The 23,760-nt window shown below is 35.4% G+C and overlaps 1 protein-coding gene across 1 annotated transcript in view; it reads left to right on the top strand.

Moving 5' to 3' along the window:
- LOC112617266 (A disintegrin and metalloproteinase with thrombospondin motifs 20) overlaps positions 1-23,760 on the top strand; it is a 205,199-nt gene that overhangs the window by 113,897 nt on the left and 67,542 nt on the right. Inside the window, exons 19-28 of the mRNA XM_025374005.1 lie at positions 750-876; positions 2,264-2,474; positions 2,612-2,776; positions 3,626-3,790; positions 4,659-4,778; positions 5,401-5,508; positions 12,519-12,683; positions 12,787-13,077; positions 13,842-14,003; positions 15,627-15,803. Of these exons, the coding sequence (XP_025229790.1) occupies positions 750-876; positions 2,264-2,474; positions 2,612-2,776; positions 3,626-3,790; positions 4,659-4,778; positions 5,401-5,508; positions 12,519-12,683; positions 12,787-13,077; positions 13,842-14,003; positions 15,627-15,803 (1,691 nt within the window). The remainder of the gene's footprint in view (positions 1-749; positions 877-2,263; positions 2,475-2,611; positions 2,777-3,625; positions 3,791-4,658; positions 4,779-5,400; positions 5,509-12,518; positions 12,684-12,786; positions 13,078-13,841; positions 14,004-15,626; positions 15,804-23,760) is intronic.

The raw sequence follows: 23,760 nt of genomic DNA, 5'->3' as shown, positions 1-23,760 counted from the left end.
TTGACAAATGTATAATGACATGTATTCACCAATATAATATCATACATAGTAGTTTCACTGCCCTAAAAATCTCTTGTGCTTCATCTATTTATTCTTCCTTCCTTCCCCCACAACCGGTGACAAACACTGATCTTTTTGTCATCTATGCCTTTTTCTTTCATGTTTCCAGGCAGAAAGATCAGTTCTATCTGGGAAATGATGTTCTGGAGGCAGAGGGAAAAAGGAAAGAGAGCTGGGTGGGACTGGAATAGGTCATATTCCTTTTCAGTCAGTTGATAAAAAGCCTGATGCCGATGGACAGGAAAGAGTTCTTCTCCTACAGGAAGCTACTATAACATTGTAGCAATAGAGATGTGTAATCCTCTTGCAGGGAAAGGGGAGTAGCTGAGGTAGCTGATGGATGACAGTACGATAGTGTACTGTATAGCAATAGCATTGTCCTCAGCTACTCAATTATTCACCAACAACCACTCTATCCCACTGTAGTGAATTTCTTTTTATTCCAATGCCTGTCCCATCTTCTGTACATCTCTTCATTAAGCAAACTCCTCAGTCATTCAGGATTCAGCTTACTTATTATAAAAAGTCATTCCTCACTAGATTAATATACTGGTATATCCTGTATGTTGCATTGGAAATTTTTACTTGCTTAGCTGGCTCCTTTAAGCTATTAGCAGAATTACATAATTATGGAACATCTAACTGTGAATTTTTCTTTCGTTTTTTATTTTCATTTGACTTTGGCCAAGGTCTTCAGCGAAGAAAAATAACTTGCATACATAAGAGTGATCATAGTGTTGTGTCTGATCAAAAATGTGACCAATTGCCACTTCCATCATTTGTTACTCAAAGTTGCAATACAGACTGTGAACTAAGGTAAAAGAGAAACAATATGTAATATAACCAGATTAATAAGTGAGCTAAGATTAAAATGTCTAACACAGTGACTGACACAGAGTGGACATATAATTATTACTCATCATCTGCCCTGCCATGAAAAAATTTCAGGCTCACTAATTTATAGTAAAACTCAGTACATAATTGATTTGAATTTTCATTCATAGTGTTTTCTGAATACCAGTATATAGGCCTCAACATTTTGTGTAGAAAAAGGTTGCAATGTTGTCTGTAAATAAATACAAGTAAATTGTAATCGGATGATTTAAAGGTCTGAAACAGTAAATTTTGTAGCATGATTCGTTATTTTCCACTGAATTAATGAACCAGTAAACTTCTGAAGTTTGGGAATTGGAGAAATCAAATTGATTGATTTCCTTGATATTCTATCAGTATTTTGTCCATTAAACTTCAGGGAAATTGATCCTAGATCATGACAGGAAGTTTATACTTCTAATTTAAATTTCTTGTTATTTGGGTTTTTTTTTTTGTGTGTGTGTGTGTGTGTGTGTGTGTGTGCACGTGATGGATCTTGGAGTGACATGGTATACAATGAGTCCATCTATCATATTTATACATTTATTTTCAGCATTGTAGCAGGTACCTTTTAACATTCAGGTATGGCCAGAACCTCTTTCACTTGATGAGAATTTCTATATATTTATGATGATGTTTGACGACACAGCAAAAGCACAGTAGTAGAACTGCCTGTGTAAGTTGAATCCACTACATAGTAGTAAAAGGAAGCACAGTGAAATTCTTGAAATGCAATTAGGGATGAAAATGAATTTCGTGAATTCTGTGCTTTGTTATTTGGGTGCCCTCACATTGATGAATGCTAGACTACAATTGGGATAATTTGGCTATAACTAACATTTTTACTTGTGGAAAACATGTTTTCCCTGGAAACATGTCTAAATATAGATTACATGAATTAATGAGAAAGTGTGGTGTACTTTACAAAAACTAGTTAACTTTTTAAATGCTTCATTTTTATCAATGTAGTCAAATTCCTAGACATTCCCTGGTCATAAAATCAAAATACTTATAGAGGGATTGCATAGGGAGAAACTACCTGATTGGGAGTCAGATATATGCAGTTATTGTCTTAAATCTGCTGCTAAGTAATTGGGTAATCATGATCTAAACCAGTTGTTTTCAAAGGTTTTTGAGGAAGCCTGGGGTTCCTTGGATGCACCTCCAAAGCTGCCACTAAATGCTGGCATGAGGTCAGTAGTACAATGCTGGCTTCCTGGTGATTTGTCCATCAACTCTTAGAATTTTAAAAACTGAATGCATGAGTGTCTTTGAACCTGTTTTTAATTATGTAATATACCTCCTAAGTATAATAACATCTTTTTTCAAGGTGGCATGTTACTGGCAAAAGTGAATGTTCAACCCAATGTGGTCAAGGATATAGAACCTTGGACATCCATTGCATGAAGTATTCCATTCATAAAGGACAGACTGTTCAAGTGGATGACCACTACTGTGGTGACCAACTTAAACCTCCTACCCGAGAACTATGCCGTGGTAACTGTGTCTTCACAAGATGGCATTTTTCAGAATGGTCTCAGGTACAATAAAAATGATTGCTTAAAAAATGTTGCCCCTTTTTTTTCTAATTACATATTTATGTTACTCTAAAGTACAGTTTTGTTGAAAATCTGATTTTTTTCCATTAGTTACCACTTTTTTTTTTTTTTTTAATCAGTGTTCCAGGAGTTGTGGAGGAGGGGAAAGGTCTCGAGAATCTTATTGTATGAATAACTTTGGCCATCGTCTTGCTGACAATGAATGCGAAGAACTGTCCCGAGTGACGAGAGAGAATTGCAATGAATTTTCCTGTCCCAGTTGGGCTGCTAGTGAATGGAGCGAGGTACATTAAACACATGAGGTTTGGAACTATTAAAATATGGTGTTAGTACAGCTTTGTAATCTAAGACTTTACAAAATTTAAAAGTGCTTAAATTTATTTCATCATTTTGTAAATAACTATTATCAAGGCAATCAGAAATTTACAAGACAGACCAGGCACACAGTGCCTCATGCCTGGAATACCAGCACTTTGGGAAGCTGAGGTGGGAAGATTGCTTGAGCTCAGATGTTCGAGACCAGCCTGAGCAGCATAGTGAAACTTAGTTGGGTGTGGTGACACACACCTGTGGTCCCAGCTACTCGGGAGGCTAAGGTGGGAGGACCCAGCTACTCAGGAGGCTAAGGTGGGAGGATTGCTTGAGTCTGGGAGGTGGAGGTATCAGTGAGCAGAGACTGCAGTAAGCTGAGATTGGCCACTGCACTCCAGCATGGGTGACAGCGTGAGACTGTGTCTCAAAAAAAAAAAAAAAAAAAAAAAAGAAATGTACAAGATAGTTTGTCATTATACTATTTACAATATCTGACTAGCAATAACACTAACTGATATTTAATCTATAAGCCTTTGCATAAGAAAGTGCCAGGGTCCACAGCAGCCTGGGATGAATACTTATTCTAAGGTTAGTTTTGCACCTTTGTTTCTAGGATAAATGGATGTTTCAGTGGGAATTAGCAGCAGAAGTTAGGGGCAGGCTGATTTTACCCAGTGAATATTTCTGGAGCAGTGAGGGAAAATGCATTTGGTAATGGTTTTTCAACTGTATTTTCCTATGCAAATTGATCGTTGCATCATTTTAAGGCATTTGTGTTGACTAATGCTACAAATAAATAATGATCAGTTGTATTCTTACAGTGCCTTGTTACATGTGGTAAAGGAATAAAGCAGCGGCAGGTATGGTGTCAGCTGAATGAAGATCACTTGAGTGATGGCTTCTGTAACTCAAGTACCAAACCTGAATCTCTGAGTCCATGTGAACTTCATACATGTGCTTCCTGGCAAGTAGGACCATGGGGTCCTGTGAGTATATGATACGGGTTTTTCTAATTTGATCTATCTTTACAGAATAACACAAAAGTTGTGTTATATTTACTCCTCCCTTAGTGGGTGCAATGGAATTTGGCTTGATTTATTAAAAAAACAACAACCCTGAAATGTGAACCTTTATGTGTAACATGTTGACAGTACTGCTAATTTTGCTGTAATAAATATTTCAGCTTTGCTTTTGAACTCCCTTTTGTTAACCAAAATGCTACAGACTTTATGCTTTTATCAGCTTTATTTAGATTATAAATATTTTCATCTCTGTGTCTGCATTGATATCTTTATTGTTTTTAGGATAGGCATTGTTTAGATGTTTTGCTGAACAGGCAGCTAGGAGTCTGCAGGATGAGCAATGATCAGGCTGGATGAGGATGGAGTAGCTTATTATTCTGCAGAGGTTGCCACAATTGACAGGAAGCCTTCTCTCATTTTCCCTTTAACTTTATCATATACTGTTCCTTCTTTGTCTCTTTAAAATTTACTTAGTATATTAAGTGACATGCAAACACTAGGTGGTGTTTGAAAAGTATTTAGTTTCCTTAAATCATATTGACTGTTTCTAAAATATCAGGCCTCTATTTATATTTTTATATGACAACTTTTTAGGATACATTAATTGTTATACAGTTTGGTTAACTTCAATATTTGATTGGCATTTACTAAATTTGAATAAATATGCATATTTATTGACTTTGCTCTTTTTAAGTCTTAAATCTGAAATAAAGGACTGATAAAAAGATTATTGGAAGTATATTATTAACAGGATATTCGTTAAGAAAATAGAAGTTTGTGTAACTTTTGGAAAACAATGTTTTTTAAATATCTATTTATATTCTTCTTTCAGTGCACAACCACATGTGGACATGGGTATCAGATGCGAGATGTTAAATGTGTCAATGAGCTAGTTAGTGCAGTGCTAGAAGACACAGAATGCCATGAAGCTAGTCGCCCCAGCGACAGACAGGTAAAAAGAATCATGGTTTACAAACAAAAAGATTTACGAGACAGAAACATTGTTGATGTGTTACAATTATTTCTTTACTTATTTTTTTCCACTTAAACTTGTATGCCTTAAAAATGTGTATGTGAGAGAGAGAGGGAAAAAAAACAGAATTTGTTGTTCTTGTTTTTGCCAGCTTTGTAGCTTTATTAATGAAATTTTTTTTTTTACTCCTTATCTGCTGAGGGCTCACTCATTTAACTTGTGAATTTCAATTCTTTGAACTGAAGAAGGAGTATATCTATTATTATAAATATCGTGAACTCCTAAAGTATATTGTGCTTTTTAAGGTAGAGTTCTGTGTCCATTCAGAATGTTTCAGCTGAGCAGTATTTTTAAAGGACTGATGCTCTTTTCCTTTTCAGCCATCAGACAGAATGGTCCAAACTTTAGGATTCAGTCATTATCCACTACGGACACTTGACAATACTGTAGTTAGTGCTTTTGAAGATGAAAACATTCATATTACCAATTTGTAATTTAGTATAGAACTGTTCTTGAGACATACAGAAGAAATGAAGTATTAGATTTTATACAAATCAGTCATTAATTAATGTTTTACGATATCCATTTTTCTTCTGAACAGAACTGTGTACTTACACCTTGCCCATTTATTTCTAAACTTAAGACCACTTCATTACCAACTGCTCTCATAGAAAAGATGGCACAATGGCGACATGGTTCTTGGACCCCAGTAAGTGAATTTCTTTAATAGATACAGTGTTTCTATTATGGAGGCTTTTAGACATCAACAAAATGGTTGCTAGAGATTTCACAAATTAATGTATACATTTATTCTCAGGTATTTTGATGGTATCGAAGAAGTATAGGGTTTAGAATTAGGAATTAATGGCTAAGTCCTTTGCCTTTCAAGAACTCTCTGTCTCTGTACAAGAAATTGAAGTTTTCTGAGTCTATTTTCTTTTTTTTTATTATTATACTATAAGTTCTAGAGTACATTTGCACAACGTGCAGGTTTGTTACGTATGTATACTTGTGCCATGTTGGTGTGCTGCACCCATCAACTCCTCAGCACCCATCAACTCGTCATTTACATCAGGTATAACTCCCAATGCCTTCCCTCCCCCTTTCCCCCTCCCCACAATAGGCCCCGGTGTGTGATGTTCCCCTTCTTGTGTCCAAGTGATCTCATTGTTCAATTCCCACCTATGAGTGAGAACATGCAATCTTTGGTTTTCTGTTCTTGCAGCAGTTTGCTGAGAATGATGGTTTCCAGCTGCACCCATGTCCCTACAAAGGACACAAACTCATCCTTTTTTATGGCTGCATAGTATTCCATGGTGTATATGTGCCACATTTTCTTAATCCAGTCTGTCACTGATGGATATTTGGGTTGATTTCAAGTCTTTGCTATTGTGAATAGCGCCGCAGTAAACATACATGTGCATGTGTCTTTATAGCAGCATGATTTATAATCCTTTGGGTATATACCCAGTAATGGGATGGCTGGGTCATACAGTATTTCCAGTTCTAGATCCTTGAGAAATCGCCATACTGTTTTCCACAATGGTTGAACTAGGTTACATTCCCACCAAGAGTGTAAAAGTGTTCCTATTTCTCCACATCCTCTCCAGCACCTGTTGTTTCCTGACTTTTTAATGGTCACCATTCTAACTGGTGTGAGATGGTATCTCATTGTGGTTTTGATTTGCATTTCTCTGATGGTCAGTGATGATGAGCATTTTTTCATGTGTCTGTTGGCTGTGTGAATGTCTTCTTTTGAGAAATGTCTGTTCATATTCTTTGCCCACTTTTTGATAGGGTTGTTTGTTTTTTTCTTGCAAATTTGTTTGAGTTCTTTGTAGGTTCTGGATATTAGCCCTTTGTCAGATGAGTGGATTGCAAAAATTTTCTCCCATTCTGTAGGCTGCGTGTTCACTCTGATGGTAGTTTCTTTTGCTGTGCAGAAGCTCTTTAGTTTAATTAGATCCCATTTGTCAATTTTGGCTTTTGTTGCCGTTGCTTTTGGTGTTTTAGACATGAAGTCCTTGCCCGTGCCTATGTCCTGAATGATATTACCTAGGTTTTCTTCTAGGGTTTTTATTATATTAGGTCTAACATTTAAGTCTCTAATCCATCTTGAATTAATTTTCGTATAAGAAGTAAGGAAAGGATCCAGTTTCAGCTTTCCACTTATGGCTAGCCAATTTTCCCAGCACCATTTATTAAATAGGGAATCCTTTCCCCATTTCTTGTTTCTCTCAGGTTTGTCAAAGATCAGATGGTTGTAGATGTGTGGTATTATTTCTGAGGACTCTGTTCTGTTCCATTGGTGTATATCTCTGTTTTGGTACCAGTACCGTGCTGTTTTGGTTACTGTAGCCTTGTAGTATAGTTTGAAGTCAGGTAGCGTGATGCCTCCAGCTTTGTTCTTTTGACTTAGGATTGTCTTGGCAATGTGGGCTCTTTTTTGGTTCCATATGAACTTTATAAGCAGTTTTTTCCAATTCTGTGAAGAAAGTCATTGGTAGCTTGATGGGGATGGCATTGAATTTATAAATTACCTTGGGCAGTATGGCCATTTTCTCAATATTGATTCTTCCTATCCATGAGCATGGTATGTTCTTCCATTTGTTTGTGTCCTCTTTTAGTTCACTGAGCAGTGGTTTGTAGTTCTCCTTGAAGAGGTCCTTTACATCCCTTGTAAGTTGGATTCCTAGGTATTTTATTCTCTTTGAAGCTATTGTGAATGGGAGTTCATTTATGATTTGGCTCTCTGTTTGTCTGTTACTGGTGTATAAGAATGCTTGTGATTTTTGCACATTGATTTTGTATCCTGAGACTTCGCTGAAGTTGCTTATCAGCTTAAGGAGATTTTGGGCTGAGACAATGGGGTTTTCTAAATATACAATCATGTCATCTGCAAAGAGGGACAATTTGACTTCTTCTTTTCCTAACTGAATACCCTTGATTTCTTTCTCTTGCCTGATTGCCCTAGCCAGAACTTCCAACACTATGTTGAATAGGAGTGGTGAGAGAGGGCATCCCTGTCTTGTGCCAGTTTTCAAAGGGAATGCTTCCAGTTTTTGTCCATTCAGTATGATATTGGCTGTGGGTTTGTCATAAATAGCTCTTATTATTTTGAGATACGTTCCATCAATACTGAATTTATTGAGAGTTTTTAGCATGTGGGCTGTTGAATTTTGTCAAAACCTTTTCTGCATCTATTGAGATAATCATGTGGTTTTTGTCTTTGGTTCTGTTTATATGCTGGATTACGTTTATTGATTTGTGTATGTTGAGCCAGCCTTGCATCCCAGGGATGAAGCCCACTTGATCATCGTGGATAAGCTTTTTGATGTGCTGCTGGATTCGGCTTGCCAGTATTTTATTGAGGATTTTTGCATCGATGTTCATCAGGGATATTGGTCTAAAATTCTCTTTTTTTGTTGTGTCTCTGCCAGGCTTTGGTATCAGGATGATGTTGGCCTCATAAAATGAGTTAGGGAGGATTGCCTCTTTTTCTATTGATTGGAATAGTTTCAGAAGGAATGGTGCCAGCTCCTCCTTGTACCTCTGGTAGAATTCAGCTGTGAATGCATCTGGTCCTGGACTCTTTTTGGTTGGTAGGCTATTAATTATTTCCTCAATTTCAGAGCCTGCTATTGGTCTATTCAGGGATTCAACTTCTTCCTGGTTTAGTCTTGGAAGAGTGTAAGTGTCCAAGAAATTATCCATTTCTTCTAGGTTTTCTAATTTATTTGCATAGAGGTGTTTATAGTATTCTCTGATGGTAGTTTGTATTTCTGTGGGGTTGGTGGTGATATCCCCTTTATCACTTTTTATTGTGTCTATTTGATTCTTCTCTCTTTTCTTCTTTATTAGTCTTGCTGGTGGTCTATCAATTTTGTTGATCTTTTCAAAAAACCAGCTCCTGGATTCATTGATTTTTTGGAGGGTTTTTTGTGTCTCTGTCTCCTTCAGTTCTTCTCTGATCTTAGTTATCTCTTGCCTTCTGCTAGCTTTTGAATGTGTTTGTTCTTGCTTCTCTAGTTCTTTTAATTGTGACGTTAGAGTGTCAATTTTAGATCTTTCCAGCTTTCTCTTGTAGGCATTTAGTGCTATAAATTTCCCTCTACACACTGCTTTAAATGTGTCCCAGAGATTCTGGTGTGTTGTATCTTTGTTCTCATTGGTTTCAAAGAACATCTTCATTTCTGCCTTCATTTCGTTATGTACCCAGTAGTCATTCAGGAGTAAGCTGTTCAGTTTCCATGTAGTTGAGCGGTTTTGATTGAGTTTCTTAGTCCTGAGTTCCAGTTTGATTGCACTGTGGTCTGAGAGACAGTTTGTTATAATTTTTGTTCTTTTCTATTTGGTGAGGAGTGCTTTACTTCCAACTATGTGGTCAATTTTGGAATAAGTGTGATGTGGTGCTGAGAAGAATGTATATTCTGTTGATTTGGGGTGGAGAGTTCTGTAGATGTCTATTAGGTCCGCTTGGTGCAGAGTTGAGTTCAATTCCTGCATATTCTTGTTAACTTTCTGTCTCGTTGATCTGTCTAATGTTGACAGTGGGGTGTTGCTGTCTCCCATTATTATTGTATGGGAGTCTAAGTCTCTTTGTAAGTCTCTAAGGACTTGCTTTATGAATCTGGGTGCTCCTGTATTGGGTGCATATATATTTAGGATAGTTAGCTCTTCCTGTTGAATTGATCCGTTTACCATTATGTAATGGCCTTCTTTGTCTCTTTTGATCTTTGATGGTTTAAAGTCTGTTTTATCAGAGACTAGGATTGCAACCCCTGCTTTATTTTGTTTTCCATTTGCTTGGTAGATCTTCCTCCATCCCTTTATTTTGAGCCTATGTGTGTCTCTGCATGTGAGATGGGTCTCCTGAATACAGCAAACTGATGGGTCTTGACTCTATCCAATTTGCCAGTCTATATCTTTTAATTGGACCATTTAGTCCATTTACATTTAAGGTTAATATTGTTATGTGTGAACTTGATCCTATCATTGTGATATTAGCTGGTTATTTTGCTCGTTAGTTGATGCAGTTTCTTCCTAGCATCGATGGTCTTTATGTTTTGCCATGTTTTTGCAATGACTGGCACTAGTTGTGCCTTTCCGTGTTTAATGATTCCTTCAGGGTCTGTTGTAGGGCAGGCCTAGTGGTGACAAAATCTCTAAACATTTGCTTGTCTGTAAAGAATTTTATTTCTCCTTCACTTATGAAACTTAGTTTGGCTAGATATGAAATTCTGGGTTGAAAATTCTTTTCTTTAAGAATGTTGAATATTGGCCCTCACTCTCTTCTGGCTGTAGAGTTTCTGCCAAGAGATCTGCTGTTAGTCTGATGGGCTTCCCTTTGTGTGTAACCCGACCTTTCTCTCTGGCTGCCCTTAACAGTTTTTCCTTCATTTCAACTTTGGTGAATCTGACAATTATGTGTCTTGGAGTTGGTCTTCTTGAGGAGTATCTTTGTGGTGTTCTCTGTACTTCCTGAATTTAAATGTTGGCCTGCCTTGCTAGGTTGGGGAAGTTCTCTTGGATGATATCCTGCAGAGTGTTTTCCAACTTGGTTCCATTTTCCCCCTCACTTTCAGGCACCCCAATCAGACGTAGATTTGGTTTTTTCACATAATCCCCTATTTCTTGGAGGCTTTGTTCATTTCTTTTTCCTCTTTTTTCTCTAGACTTCTCTTCTCACTTCATTTCATTCATTCGATCTTCAATCATTGATACTCTTTCTTCCAGTTGATCGAGCTGGTTACTGAAGCTTGTGCATTTGTCACGTAATTCTCGTGTCATGGTTTTTATCTCTATCAGTTCGTTTATGGCCTTCTCTGCATTGATTATTCTAGTTATCCATTCTTCCATTCTTTATTCAAGATTTTTAGTTTCTTTACACTGGGTACATAGTTCCTCCTTTAGCTCTGAGAAGTTTGATCAACTGAAGCCTTCTTCTGTCAACTCGTCAAAGTCATTCTCCGTCCATCTTTGATCCGTTGCTGGCGATGAGTTGTATTCCTTTGCAGGCGGAGATGTGCTCTGATTTTTTGAATTTCCAGCTTTTCTGCACTGCTTTTTCCCCATCTTTGTGTTTTTTTCTGCCTTTGGTCTTTGATGATGGTGACATACTGATGGGATTTTGGTGTGGGTGTCCTTTCTGTTTGTTAGTTTTCCTTCTAACAGTCAGGACTCTCAGCTGCAGGTCTGTTGGAGTTTGCTTGAGGTCTACTCCAGACCCTGTTTGCCTGGCTATCAGCAGCAGAGGCTGCAAAAGATAAAATATTGCTGAACAGTAAGTGTTGCTGTCTGATTCTTGCTCTGGAAACTTCGTTTCAGTGGTGTGCCCAGCCATGTGAGGTGTGAAGTGTCAGTCTGCACCTAGTGGGGGATGTCTCCCAGTAAGGTTACTCAAGGGTCAGGGACCCACTTGAGCATGCAGTCTGTCCGTTCTCAGATCTCAGCCTCCGTGCTGGGAGACCCACTGCTCTCTTCAAAGCTGTCAGTGTCATTTGCATCTGCAGAGGTTTCTACTGCTTTTTGTTTAGCTATGCCCTGTCCCCAGAGGTGGAGTCTACAGAGGCAGGCAGGCCTCTTTGAGCTGTGGTGGGCTCCACCCAGTTCGAGCTTCCTGGTGTCTTTGTTTACTTACTTAAGCCTCAGCAATGGAGGGTGCCCCTCCCCCAGTCTTGCTGCTGCCTTGCAGGTAGATCTCAGACTGTTGTGCTAGCAATGAGGGAGCCTCCGTGGGCATGGGACCCTCCGGGCCAGGTGTGGGATATAATCTCCTAGTGTGCCATTTGCTAAGACCCTTGGTAAAGCACAGTATTAGGGTGGGAGTTACCCGATTTTCCACGTGTTGTGTGTCTTAGTTTCCCTTGGTTAGGAAAAGGGATTCCCTTCCCCCTTGCACTTCCCAGGTGAGGGGATGCCTAGCCCTGCTTCAGCTCTTGCTGGTCAGGCTGCACCAGCTGACCAGCACCGCTTGTCTGGCACTCCCCAGTGAGATGAACCTGGTACCTCAGTTGAAAATGCAGAAATTGTCCATCTTCCATGTCGCTTGCTTTGGGAGCTGGAGGCTGGAGCTGTTCCTATTCGGCCAACTTGCTCAGGGACCCATCTGAGTCTATTTTCTAATCTTCAAAATGGGAATAATAATAATAATTATGTCACAGATGGTTATGAGAAGCAGATATAGTATTAGGCTTTATCAGTTTTTATTTAAACTACAAACATTTTCATGTTGTTTTTCTACATGGAAAGCTTTCATATATGTGGAGTATACGTTGCTAAAATCTTATAGAATATGTGTTTTTAAGCTTCACATGTTCTCAGAGTATTTTAATTATGGAATTATATGTATCTGTTACTTAGTAACAGATGTTAGATATCAAAATTATTTTTATTGATATTGTAAGATTCTCATACCTAAAATATTTTCAGTATCTTAATTTTAGCAAATAACTAAGCATCATTTTAAATCATTATATTTATGTATTATTGAATTATTATACATTATTTGTGAAATTTATGATCTAAACTGATTGGAATATTTAGTACCCCATCTTTATTTGACTCAGAAGTGATGTCAGGTGATACTATCTATAATAATTTAAATTTTCTCAAGAAACTGGATGTTTTAGAAATGTGAGTAACAGCTATGTATAAGGGACATGGGTGATGTACTGGATACATGTGTAATGCCTGGATACAATTTGATTTCTTAAAAAGTGCTCCGTATCTTGTGGAAGAGGTACTCAAGCCCGCTATGTAAGCTGTCGTGATGCTCTTGATAGAATAGCAGATGAATCATATTGTGCCCACTTACCCCAACCTGCTGAAATATGGGACTGTTTTACCCCTTGTGGAGAGTGGCAAGCAGGGGATTGGTCACCCGTAAGTATTCTTATGAGAACAAAAGAAAATGAAAAATTTAAATATGTTTGATACTGAATGTAAATTAATGTTGTATATTACCCTTGGCTAAATTTTTGATCAGTGTTCAGCTTCCTGTGGCTATGGAAAAACAACTCGACAAGTTTTATGCATGAACTACCATCAGCCAATTGATGAGAATTACTGTGATCCTGAAGTTCGCCCCTTGATGGAACAGGAATGTAGCCTAGCAGCCTGCCCGCCTGCACACAGCCACTTTCCTAGTTCTGCTGTGCAACCAAGCTATTATCTAAGCACGAATTTGCCATTAACTCACAAACTTGAAGATGATGAAAATCAGGTGGTCCATCCATCAGTCAGAGGAAACCAGTGGAGAACCGGACCGTGGGGATCAGTAAGCCATTTTTATTGGATTATATTAATTCTATAATTTTGTTATATTATATCCTTTTAACAGGTATGTATATGATGCCATCAGTACTTTAAATGCTAAATTTATTTGAAGATCAATAGTTTAAATATTAAAAGGATTAAGAATTTTTGATGCTTGTTACAAATGCTGGGGTTCTTATTGAATTATGCACTAAAATGTTATTATGATTACAGAGGAATGTACTGTAAAACAATCTGATTAGAATTCATTATAATAAAAACAAAAGAAAACCCTTTAAGGGGTATGACTATAAATGTTTATGAATAAACCTAGACCCCAAAAGTATTATGATAGCAATATAATAAGCTGGTATAAAATCATGGCAAACTACACATGGTATAATTATAGTTCATATTGTACATGAGATTAATAATACAAAATGAAGAAAAACACCAGTGTAAAGTTAAGTAATTTAATGCTGTCTTTTATTCATTCCTAGTGAGACCTCAAAACTTCAATTTTTTACTTAACACTTACAATAAAAGTGAAAATTGTTTCCTAATGCAAACTTGAAAGTCCCACCTTTTCATCAACAAATTCTAATGAAGCTCCCAGTAAAACAAAAGTGTTCTGACAGATTTCTCAATTCAAATTGTGATTCCAATGAAGGAGATTCTAATGTAGAGTTTGATTTTGATTGAGTCAATGCTGATTTTTTTTTTACCATGTAAATTAATGATGTGGAATCCGGAGTTTGTGCATATTTTGTGTTTTATTCTTGTCAGTGCTCTAGCAGTTGTTCTGGAGGACTTCAGCGTAGGGCTGTGGTCTGCCAGGATGAAAATGGACAAAGTGCTAGTTACTGCGATGCAACCTCCAAGCCTCCAGAGTTACAGCACTGTGGTCCAGGGCCTTGTCCACAGTGGAACTACGGAAATTGGGGAGAAGTAAGTCATAGTATTTTCTAAACTTGTGAGATTATTACATCTCTGAAGACCAAAAGTAAAAAGCATCCTATACTGTTTGATCACCTTATTTCACTATACTATGTAGAAAAAGTTTTTTGTTTTTGTTTTTGTTTTTTTTTTTGAGACAGAGTCTCACTCTGTTGCCCAGGCTGGAATGCAGTATTGTGGTCTCGACTCACTGCAACCTCCACCTCCTGGGCTCAAGCACTCTTCCCACCTCAACCTCCCAAGTAGCTAAGGCTACAGGTGTGTGCCACCATGCCTGGCTATTTTTTTTATTTTTAATAGAGATGGGAATTTCACCATGTTGCCCAGGCTGGTCTCGAACTCCTGGCCTCAAGTGATTCTGCTGACTAGATTTTTTTTTTTAATTGAGTAATTAAGCCATGTTCTTTTAATAGATGTTCTGTCATGGTTTAGGTCACTCATTCATGATTCAAAAAATGCATATTCTAGATTTTTCAACAGAATCTAATATGCTAGGCAATATGTCTTTGAACTACTAGTATCTTTCTAAAATTGGTTTATTCTCCTAATTTCTTAGACAATTAGGTTGATATAAAAATAGAAAACTAGAATAAAATATAAACAATGTTTAATCCTATTACTAAGTTATGCATTTGACAAATCTTTTTCTTTAAGCCAGATAGTTGTCAGTTATTGAGCACTTGCTTCATGCACTTGCACTCTCTAGGCACTGGAAATAAAAAGATAATTTTTTAAAGTCACTTTTAATACTAACGTCCTTCATAATGTGGAATGGCAACAAACAAGAAGCCAGTATTTCTATTAGCTTTGGAAAATTAAAATGAATGACCTAATTAAATTAATCAAATATTTTTGCTTAATGATTTTTAGCACATAATTTCTGTTCACTGGGAGTTTGAAGCCATGTTTTTAAAGTACACTGAGACCAGGTGCTAATACATATCAAGCACATTTTTAAGATATACTTTTACTATTTTCCAAAACGAAAGTAACCTCTGTTTCTGAGTTTGCGTGCACTCGTTTTGAAAATTCAAATTATATGTCCAAATATAAATACAAACTTTTAACAAAATTTGGTATATTTCTTGCCAGGCTTTTGTTCTACATGAGTTTTAGAAATTGGTTCATATTATACAGCTGTTTTATTACTTGCTGTTTTTATATTATATATACTGAACATTTCATGTTTATAAAATTAGACATACCTTATTATTAATAGCTTTCATGGTTACTTAGTAACCTGTTGATTGGATATTATACATTATGTACTTAATGCTCATTACTTAGATAAATAAATTTTGATTTTGGCTTGACCTGGATATCAATAAGATATCCAGGATCTTACAGGTCCTGGATATCTTATTGAAATATATTATGATACTAATCCTCAAAATCTAGTCAACTTTTAAAGTCATGGAATTGAAACTTTGATTTTTTTTTATCTAGGGAGAAATGTTGATAATTATGAAGTAATTATAAACTTAAACTCTACCATTACTAAAGTAACATTACTAGAGTAAACATAATTACTGATTATGTTTAAACATTGAATGAAGCAATACATTATTCTCTTTAAAACCACATAGTTTTGAATTTTCCTATTCTTGTTTTTAGTGTTCACAAACATGTGGAGGAGGAATAAAATCAAGACTTGTAATATGTCAATTTCCCAATGGCCAAATATTAGAAGATCACAACTGTGAAATCGTAAACAAGCCACCTAGTGTAATACAGTGTCATATGCATGCTTGCCCTGCTGATGTGTCATGGCATCAGGAACCATGGACATCGGTATGATAGTATTCTTGCTTGTTAACATGTCATACTTTAAAGTTTGAGTCTGAGTGAGGGAAAGTTCATTTTTTTTCTTTTCCTCAACTTTTATTTTACATTCAGGGCTACATGTGCAGGATGTGCAAGTTTGTTACATAGGTAAATGTGGGCCATGGTGGTTTGCTGCACAGATTATCCCATCACCTAGGTATTAAGCCCAGCATCCATTAGCTATTCTTTCTGATGTTTTCCCTGGCCCCCACACTCCTTCCCCAACAGGCCTCAGCGTGTTGTTCCCCATCATGTGGCCATGTGTTCTCATCATTCAGCTCCCACTTATAAGTGAGAACATGCAGTGTTTGGCTTTCTGTTCCTTTATTAGTTTGCTGAGGATAATGGCATCCAATTCTATCCATGTCCCTGCAAAGGACATGATACCATTCCTTATTATGGCTGCATGGTATTCCATGCTGTGTATGGTATGATAATATTCTTATTCTTTTTTGTTTTGCTTTATTTTGTCTCTTTTGCTTTAATTTATTCTCTTTATAAATTGTGGAATGCATACACTTTATCTTCTCTGATTTCTTTGTAGAGTAGATCATTGACCCTCTTGGTTTGTGTTTTGAAATTTGATATTTGGAAGAGGAATCCATTTAATTTCAAGTAGTGTACCATATATAATGGTATTTTATATATTTATTTTTTAATATGTGAACTTTGGACCATACCACTGTTCTAATGGAAATATTTTTCTCCATTTTATCTTTGGTTTGCTGTCAATTAATCAGGAATATTATATTATTTACATTTATATATAATGTTGACGTTGTGCTTGTAAAAATGGCAAATTAAGGCTGTGTCTTGTTTAAGCATATAATTATGTGTGGCTTTCATCTGTTGATATCCATAACTGATCCAAAAGCCAAATAGTATTCTTTAAAACTTGTGTTTTGTCATTATCTGACTTACTATTTTGTTTGGAAATGTGAAAATATTATGTTTAAAAAAGTAGAGAAATTTACTTCCACAGCGTAACTTGTTTACAGTTTTTTACATATGTCATGCAAAAGTTTAATTTATGTAATAATTTATATGATTATGCATTTCTCCCACTTTGTGGAGTTACTGTGGTTTGGGAATATTTTAATTTTCTGAGTTTTTATTGGAGCCATAGACAAAACTCATAAGCTTTGTGAATGATTCTTTAGTGATCTTCAAATATCTTTTTTTTGAGGAGTAATTAATATATAACTATATTGAAATAGGCATTTTGATTACCATTGATCTTTTAAATCGTGAATGACCAAGTACATTTCCGTTAAGTGAAAAACTGATTTGAGTTTATAATCTATTTGTAATTAAATTTATAAAGCTAAGTGATTCTTTATTTGAAAATTAGTTATAACTCCAGTTTTGTAATCAACACTTGATGCCTGCACTTGTCTTGTTTTGCCCTACTCAAACATCTTTATAATAAGATGCAAACCCAAGTTTCAAGTCATGTTATTTGAAGAGTAGGTCAAGCTCTGGTTCAGGCTGAAATTCATCTTTATAGTCAAAGTGTGACTGATGATGTTAAACAACAGAACATTTTAACTTTATAGGAGGATCTTAAAGTAAAATTGCTGCCTCAAAGGACCATCATCTTGTGGGATCTAATGAAAAACATATTTTGCCATGGAAAGCACTCACATATGTATTTAATAAATGTCATTACCGACCATCTCGTATATACTAGGCACTGTGATCCAGAGATAATTGGAACATATTTCTTATCCTTATGGAGTTTACAGTTTACTTTGGGAGATTTGAAATACTGTAAGAACTCACCATAAAAAGATATTTTTTATTAGCTATGTTAGATTGGAAATCCACTTTCTGCTTACTATGTCTCTGTTGCATCTTCTTTCATTTTATTGGTTATAGTTTGCAAGCCTAGTTCTTAAGAAGGCTATGGATTACTTTCTTGGAATTTTTTCCCAATTAGGAAAGCAGAATCCTAACCACTAATGAGACTGAATTGTAATGGCATTTGTTTCTGAGCACAGATATTTTATTTTCCCTACCCATTCATGCTTTTAATCCACGAAGCATTAAACATTTACTCAGGTCTCATGCTTTATACTAGGTATTGAAACAATTAAAATTAAGTGTTTTTGAGTCAGATTCTCTGTTTTAGAGGTCAACAAACTATGGTCCATGGACCAAACCAGCCTGTTGCCTATTTTTGTAAATAAGTTCTATTGGAACACAGTCATGCTCATTTGTTTATGTGTTATCTATGGCTGGTTTTGCACTATAGCAGTAGCATCGATTAGTTGCAATAGAAACTCTATAACCCACAAAGCCTGAAATATTTACTATCTGGCTTTTTCTGGGAAGAGTTTGCTGACCCCTGTTCTATTTAATAGACATTATAATGCTTTTAAGTTTAACATAAACATCTAGTTAGATTTATAGAATATTAAAATTACAAATAATTCATTCCAGGTCAGTTTTAGATGTTTTTGATCCTTTGATATTTTACATTTTAAGGTTTATCAACCTTCTCTACATATCCACTGTGATATTCATGCAATGTTTATGTAAATGTATCTAATACTATATTCCAGTATATTTTTGTTATGCTATTTTTTGTATGTAAATTATGTCATAAGTGAAAAATATGAATATTCATTAAAGTCCTGTATATAGATGACTTTTCAACCTCACAAAAACAAATGACCAAGAAAACAATAATCAGATTGCCAAATAGTAAGGCAGATGTGCAGAATTCTTTAGTGTTTATTACATGTATATCCCAAAAGGAGTTCATTGAATAATTCAGTCTTTGCACTATGAAGAAATGTAATATTTTTATTTTTTTGATAAGTTGAATATATTGAAGTTTTAAAAATCACAATAAATGTTTGTATAGAATTTTTACAAACATAGTTATTTACTTTTTTATATGTATGAAGTACTTACATATCATTAGAATGACTGGATTTCTTTTATTATATGAAGCATATTTATTTGTTAAATTAGCCTTTTATATTAAATGGGTTTAGGAGATCTGAAGTTTTGTTGTCAATACCAAATATAACATTTTACCTCTTTCAGTGTTGGTGCATATTAGACAAACTTCAGAATACCTTATTAGCATACCAGAGTAATATTCTTTCATGGATAACTTTAACTTCAGCAGATCCTGTTGACTAAGTAGAAAATTAGGAGTGTGTATGCACGCGTGTGTGTATGAGTGACATTAAATCTCAGAAACATTTTTCATTTTAAAGCAAATGAAATGTGAAATGTTAAATTATTTAAATTATTATTAGAAAGTTTTAAGATACATTTAAATTTTCTTCATGTTGTAGAAAGTCTTGTGCTGTAATAAAAAAAGGAATAAATAAATTTAATCTTTGTTAATTCAATGGCTACATTTTTGGTGATTAGTCAGCGTGAAATGATTATATTTTAACCCGCTTATTAATGAGTATTGTGGCTTTGTGCTTTATGTCATTCATATGTATGTTGTATTTTTACTCCTTGCACTTAAAATGTTCTAAGTCACTGAACAGATCTTGTATTATTAATATAAGGAATGCCTCCTTTCTTTTGATGGTGTTTTCCTTAAATAACAAACTGTTAATTTCTCTTATTAAACATTTAATTGTTGAATAGTATATGTTTTCATAATTGCATTTAGTTTATGTATAAGCTACTGTATTTTTTACATAATATTCCTGTTAGAAAGTAACACTGAGATTTAAAAGTATAAGACTTATTTGTTAGCTGTCAATTTTTAAATACTGTGAAGTTTTTATAAATTTTCTTTTCATATATTATAAACAATGAATACAAATTAATGATGTAAGCAAACTTATTTAATAAGTTAAAAATAGATATGCTTATGACCAAAGTAGTCTTTAAAGGGTGAGTAAAAGTTTTACTTTTCTCATTCATATATAGTAAGCGACATTATGTGTAACATAATTCAACTAGCAAATGCTCTTTAAGTAAATTTATATTAATCAACTTTTATTTTCTCACTAAGTTTCATTTTAGAAGTTATTTATTTTCTTGGAATGTTTTTATTCCTGACATAGAATGAAATAATATTTGGTAAACAAATAGAGTGTATTCCAGTGTGCTTTGGGCATGATGACTGTCCAACAGTAGTGAAGAGAATATATATTTTTTTCCTTTTTGCCTTAAAGATTGTTTCTCCTCACACAAAAACATGAGAAAGTTGTTTTGTTTTTTGTTTTTTTTTTTTTTTTAAATGAAAGCTTGCTACTTGAACCCTAAATTCTGGTGCATTCACTTGGTGTTTCTTCTTAAAAAAAAGTCCTTCTGAAACATTGTGCAGAAAAAAATATATACTGTACTAAATCTATTATATGATATAATGGAATGCAACAAATAGAAGCACCGTCAGAAATGATCGTGTAAACTGGGCGTGGTAGCTCATGCCTGTAATCTCAGCACTTTAGGAGGCCAAGGTGGGTGGATCACTTGAGGCCAGGAGTTCGAGACCAGCCCGATTAACATGGTGAAACCCCCGTCTCTCCTAAAAATATAAAAATTGCCTGGGCATGGTGGCATGCACCTGTAATCCCAGCTACTCTGGAGGCTGAGGCAGAAGAATCACTTGAACCTGGGAGGTGGAAGTTACAGTGAGCCGAGATGGTGCCACTGCACTCCAGCCTGGGTGACAGAGCGAGACCCTGTCTAAAAAAAAAAAAAAAAAAAAGAAGAAGAAGAAGAAGGAGAAGAAATGAGCATGTAGTAGCAGCAAACACCAGTAAATCTGACGTTTGTCCGTTTGAAAAGAGCACTGAGGGTCTGAGCAAAGGGTGTTGGGCTCTGACTCCCCCCCTGTAGCTCCCATTTAAGAGAGATGCACTCAGCGAGAAACTGCCTCTACCGCTCCTAAGGCCAGCAGGAGCCAGGTAATGTGTAAGCAAATCGTTTCAAGAAACTGCCACTTCTTTATGTTGACTTTGTAAAGTGTTCAGTGAAAACATTTATAGTAATTGTTTTCTTAAATTTGAAAAAGATACATAAGCGTAGTAAACAGGTTAGAAATCTGTTTTAAAAATAAATTTTATAATACACTTCCCATAACAATATTAAGTATTTAGTATTTCTCCATTTATTATGTTTTCTACTGTATCTTTCTAAAATACATTCGTTGATTCTCCCCAAAAGTATGAGTATCTACTACATATTAGACATTGTGCTGGTCACTAGAAATAAACCAGGCACTGTGGACTAGGTGTTTGCAGTTTAGTAATGCATGTAATTAATAAACAGATGGTCAGAATGCAGGGTGAGATTCCTAACGCATTTCAGTAACGGTCATGTGATTTATCATACTGAGGACCCATAATATTTGGGGCTTACTAGTTTGAGATAATCCAGTAATTAGTAATGAAGATTGTATTTAACAATAAAATAATTCGGCAATTGTTCCTTCTACAAAGCCTAAACTAGTAGGCTATTCTGTCATAACCTGACAAGAGAGAAGCAGTGTTCTAATTCCCTACCATAAAAGAATAATATTTTGCATAATTGCAGCATTTACCTTTTCTGCACATGTGGATTTCATATGTTACCAAAGAAGGGGATGTAGATGGATGTGTAGTTTGTCCTAGATATGATGTTCGGAAAATAATTTTGAAGACAAAATTGGGCCCTGCAGATTTGAAATGTATGGCCTGGGAAAAATTTAAGTGGATACTCTAATTAGTGGTGAGATCATAAAAGAGGAGACTCTGTGTGTGTGTGTGTGTGTGTGTGTGTGTTATAATGTTGAGTGAAGTTGGAATGTACGGTATAAAATAACCCTAAAAACTCTCAATATGAAATGATTATAGGCCATATTTTTTTCTGTATGTTTCCATGTTAAAGAAAGTGAAAGTGTCCATGTTTCCATGGCAGTTCTCCTATTTTTCAGGCATAATGCTTCAGGAATGTTTAAGAATCTCAAGAAATTGTTCTTAGTGTTCTATAATATCTTTGTGCTATATATTGAGGCTGTTTATAAAAAATATATAAGCATTCTTAATATTAGTGCATTTAGATATCCCAAATTTTTGTTATAGAACCTTTGTGTGTTACCTTCCAATAGTTTGAGAAAATCATATTTTAATTTCTACATTATCACATCACTCAGACATTAACTTTCTTATGTTTATTCCTTATTAGGAATAAACATTTTTAAGTCATTTGATTTTTAATTTTTTGATCATATTTATCATTCTCAGAACATTTTGAGCATATGCCCTTATATATATGTATTATATAGGCATACATTGCACACATGAACTAACATATGATTATGTCACTTATAGAGGATATACAAGTGTAAATTTAAAAGGGTAAGTTGAATAATTAATGTTAAATATAATTTTTATTTTGTGAATGGTAACTTTTCTCTCACAACTATTCTAACCATTTAATTTTTTTAAAAGTAGAATGTTTTGTTAATTTTGAAAATGTAGGTTCAACACTGTGCTATAGCAGTTTTAAAATATGGTTTATTTCAATATGTGGTTTCAATAACTTCTTTAGCTGAAAAATATACCTCACAAAATATCTCCAAATAACAAAGTTTATCACTGAATGCTCCTGATATATGCCAGTAATTGACTTCAAATCCAGTATAAAAAATTATTGGAAAAAAATTGAAATTTGTTTCTCAAATTTCTGTTTTCCACGTCATTCAGTTCTTGAAGTACTACTAAAAGAAGCTGTAGCTTAATATTTTAACAAGAAGCTTTAAAACTCAATGAAACTTTGAAATATTTGGAAGCTATTTAAACAGATTAGAAATTTTTGTTTCAACATTTTAAAAATATACAAGTGGCATACTGTTTCTGAAATTTTTGCTTCAAAGTTTTAAAAATATGCACTAGGCGAGGCCAGGCGCAGTGGCTCATGCCTATAATCCCAGCACTGTGGGAGGCCGAGGCGGGCGGATCACGAGGTCAGTAGACTGAGACCATCCAGGCCAACATGGTGAAACCCTGTTTCTACTAAAAATACAAAAATTAGCTGGGCGTGGTGGCGTGTGCCTGTAATCCCAGCTACTCGGGAGGCTGAGACAGGAGAATCGCTTGGACCCAGGAGGCGGAGGTTGCAGTGAAGATCGTGCCATTGCACTCCAGCCTAGCGACATAACAAGACTCCGTTAAGAAAAGAAGAGAAGAGAAGAGAAGAGAAGAGAAGAGAAGAGAAGAGAAGAGAAGAGAAGAGAAGAGAAGAGAAGAGAGAAAAGAAAAAGAAAAGAAAAGAAAAGAGAAGAGAAGAGAAAAGAAAAGAGAAAAGAAAATGCCCTTGGCAAAATCACCTATCAGGAGAAACGTTTCCAAACATTTCAAAATGTTATCTCCTGAGTAGAAGGCGTTTCCAAAAGTGGTTGCTTTCTCAACTACTGCTAAATGTTTTCTTCATCTTAAAGACTAAATATTAGGTGTCACATTTTTCTCATAGAAAAAAATTCAGCAAATTTGGAACAAGCCTCTTTTTGGTAATATAAAAATTGGTAATCCATCTTTATGAGCCCATTGATCATTATGACTTTGAATGTAACCAGCAAAAGTCTGTGTGCTTAAAACTAAAACATAAACCAACCAGCAGCAGCAGCAGTTGCAGTTCCTCCTAGCACTCCTCATCTCACTACAGAGGATTATGAGTTTATACGTATCATAGAGTTCATATATCTTCCTCAGTGGGCATGTATGAGCTGCAGTGAATCCACTGAAAGTGGATGACAGAGTGATGGGCTCCTTCTTCTGTCAGGAAACCTAATGAGTTATAAATGTTGTCTGTCAGACTGACATATAGCCCCATGTAGTAAATCTTGCTAATTTTCCTGGAATGTTAGATAAAACAAATATGAGTATATGTCCTAAAAAAATAATATTTTGGGCACCCCAGTGACTCACCCTTGCCTCTGAGCAATATATCCTTTTGAAAGACT

The sequence above is a fragment of the Theropithecus gelada genome, unplaced genomic scaffold (assembly GCF_003255815.1).
Source record: "Theropithecus gelada isolate Dixy unplaced genomic scaffold, Tgel_1.0 HiC_scaffold_15987, whole genome shotgun sequence".
Taxonomy (NCBI): Eukaryota; Metazoa; Chordata; class Mammalia; order Primates; family Cercopithecidae; genus Theropithecus; species Theropithecus gelada.
Note: the sequence above shows the minus strand (reverse complement) of the source record. Positions and strands in the feature narration are given on the sequence as shown.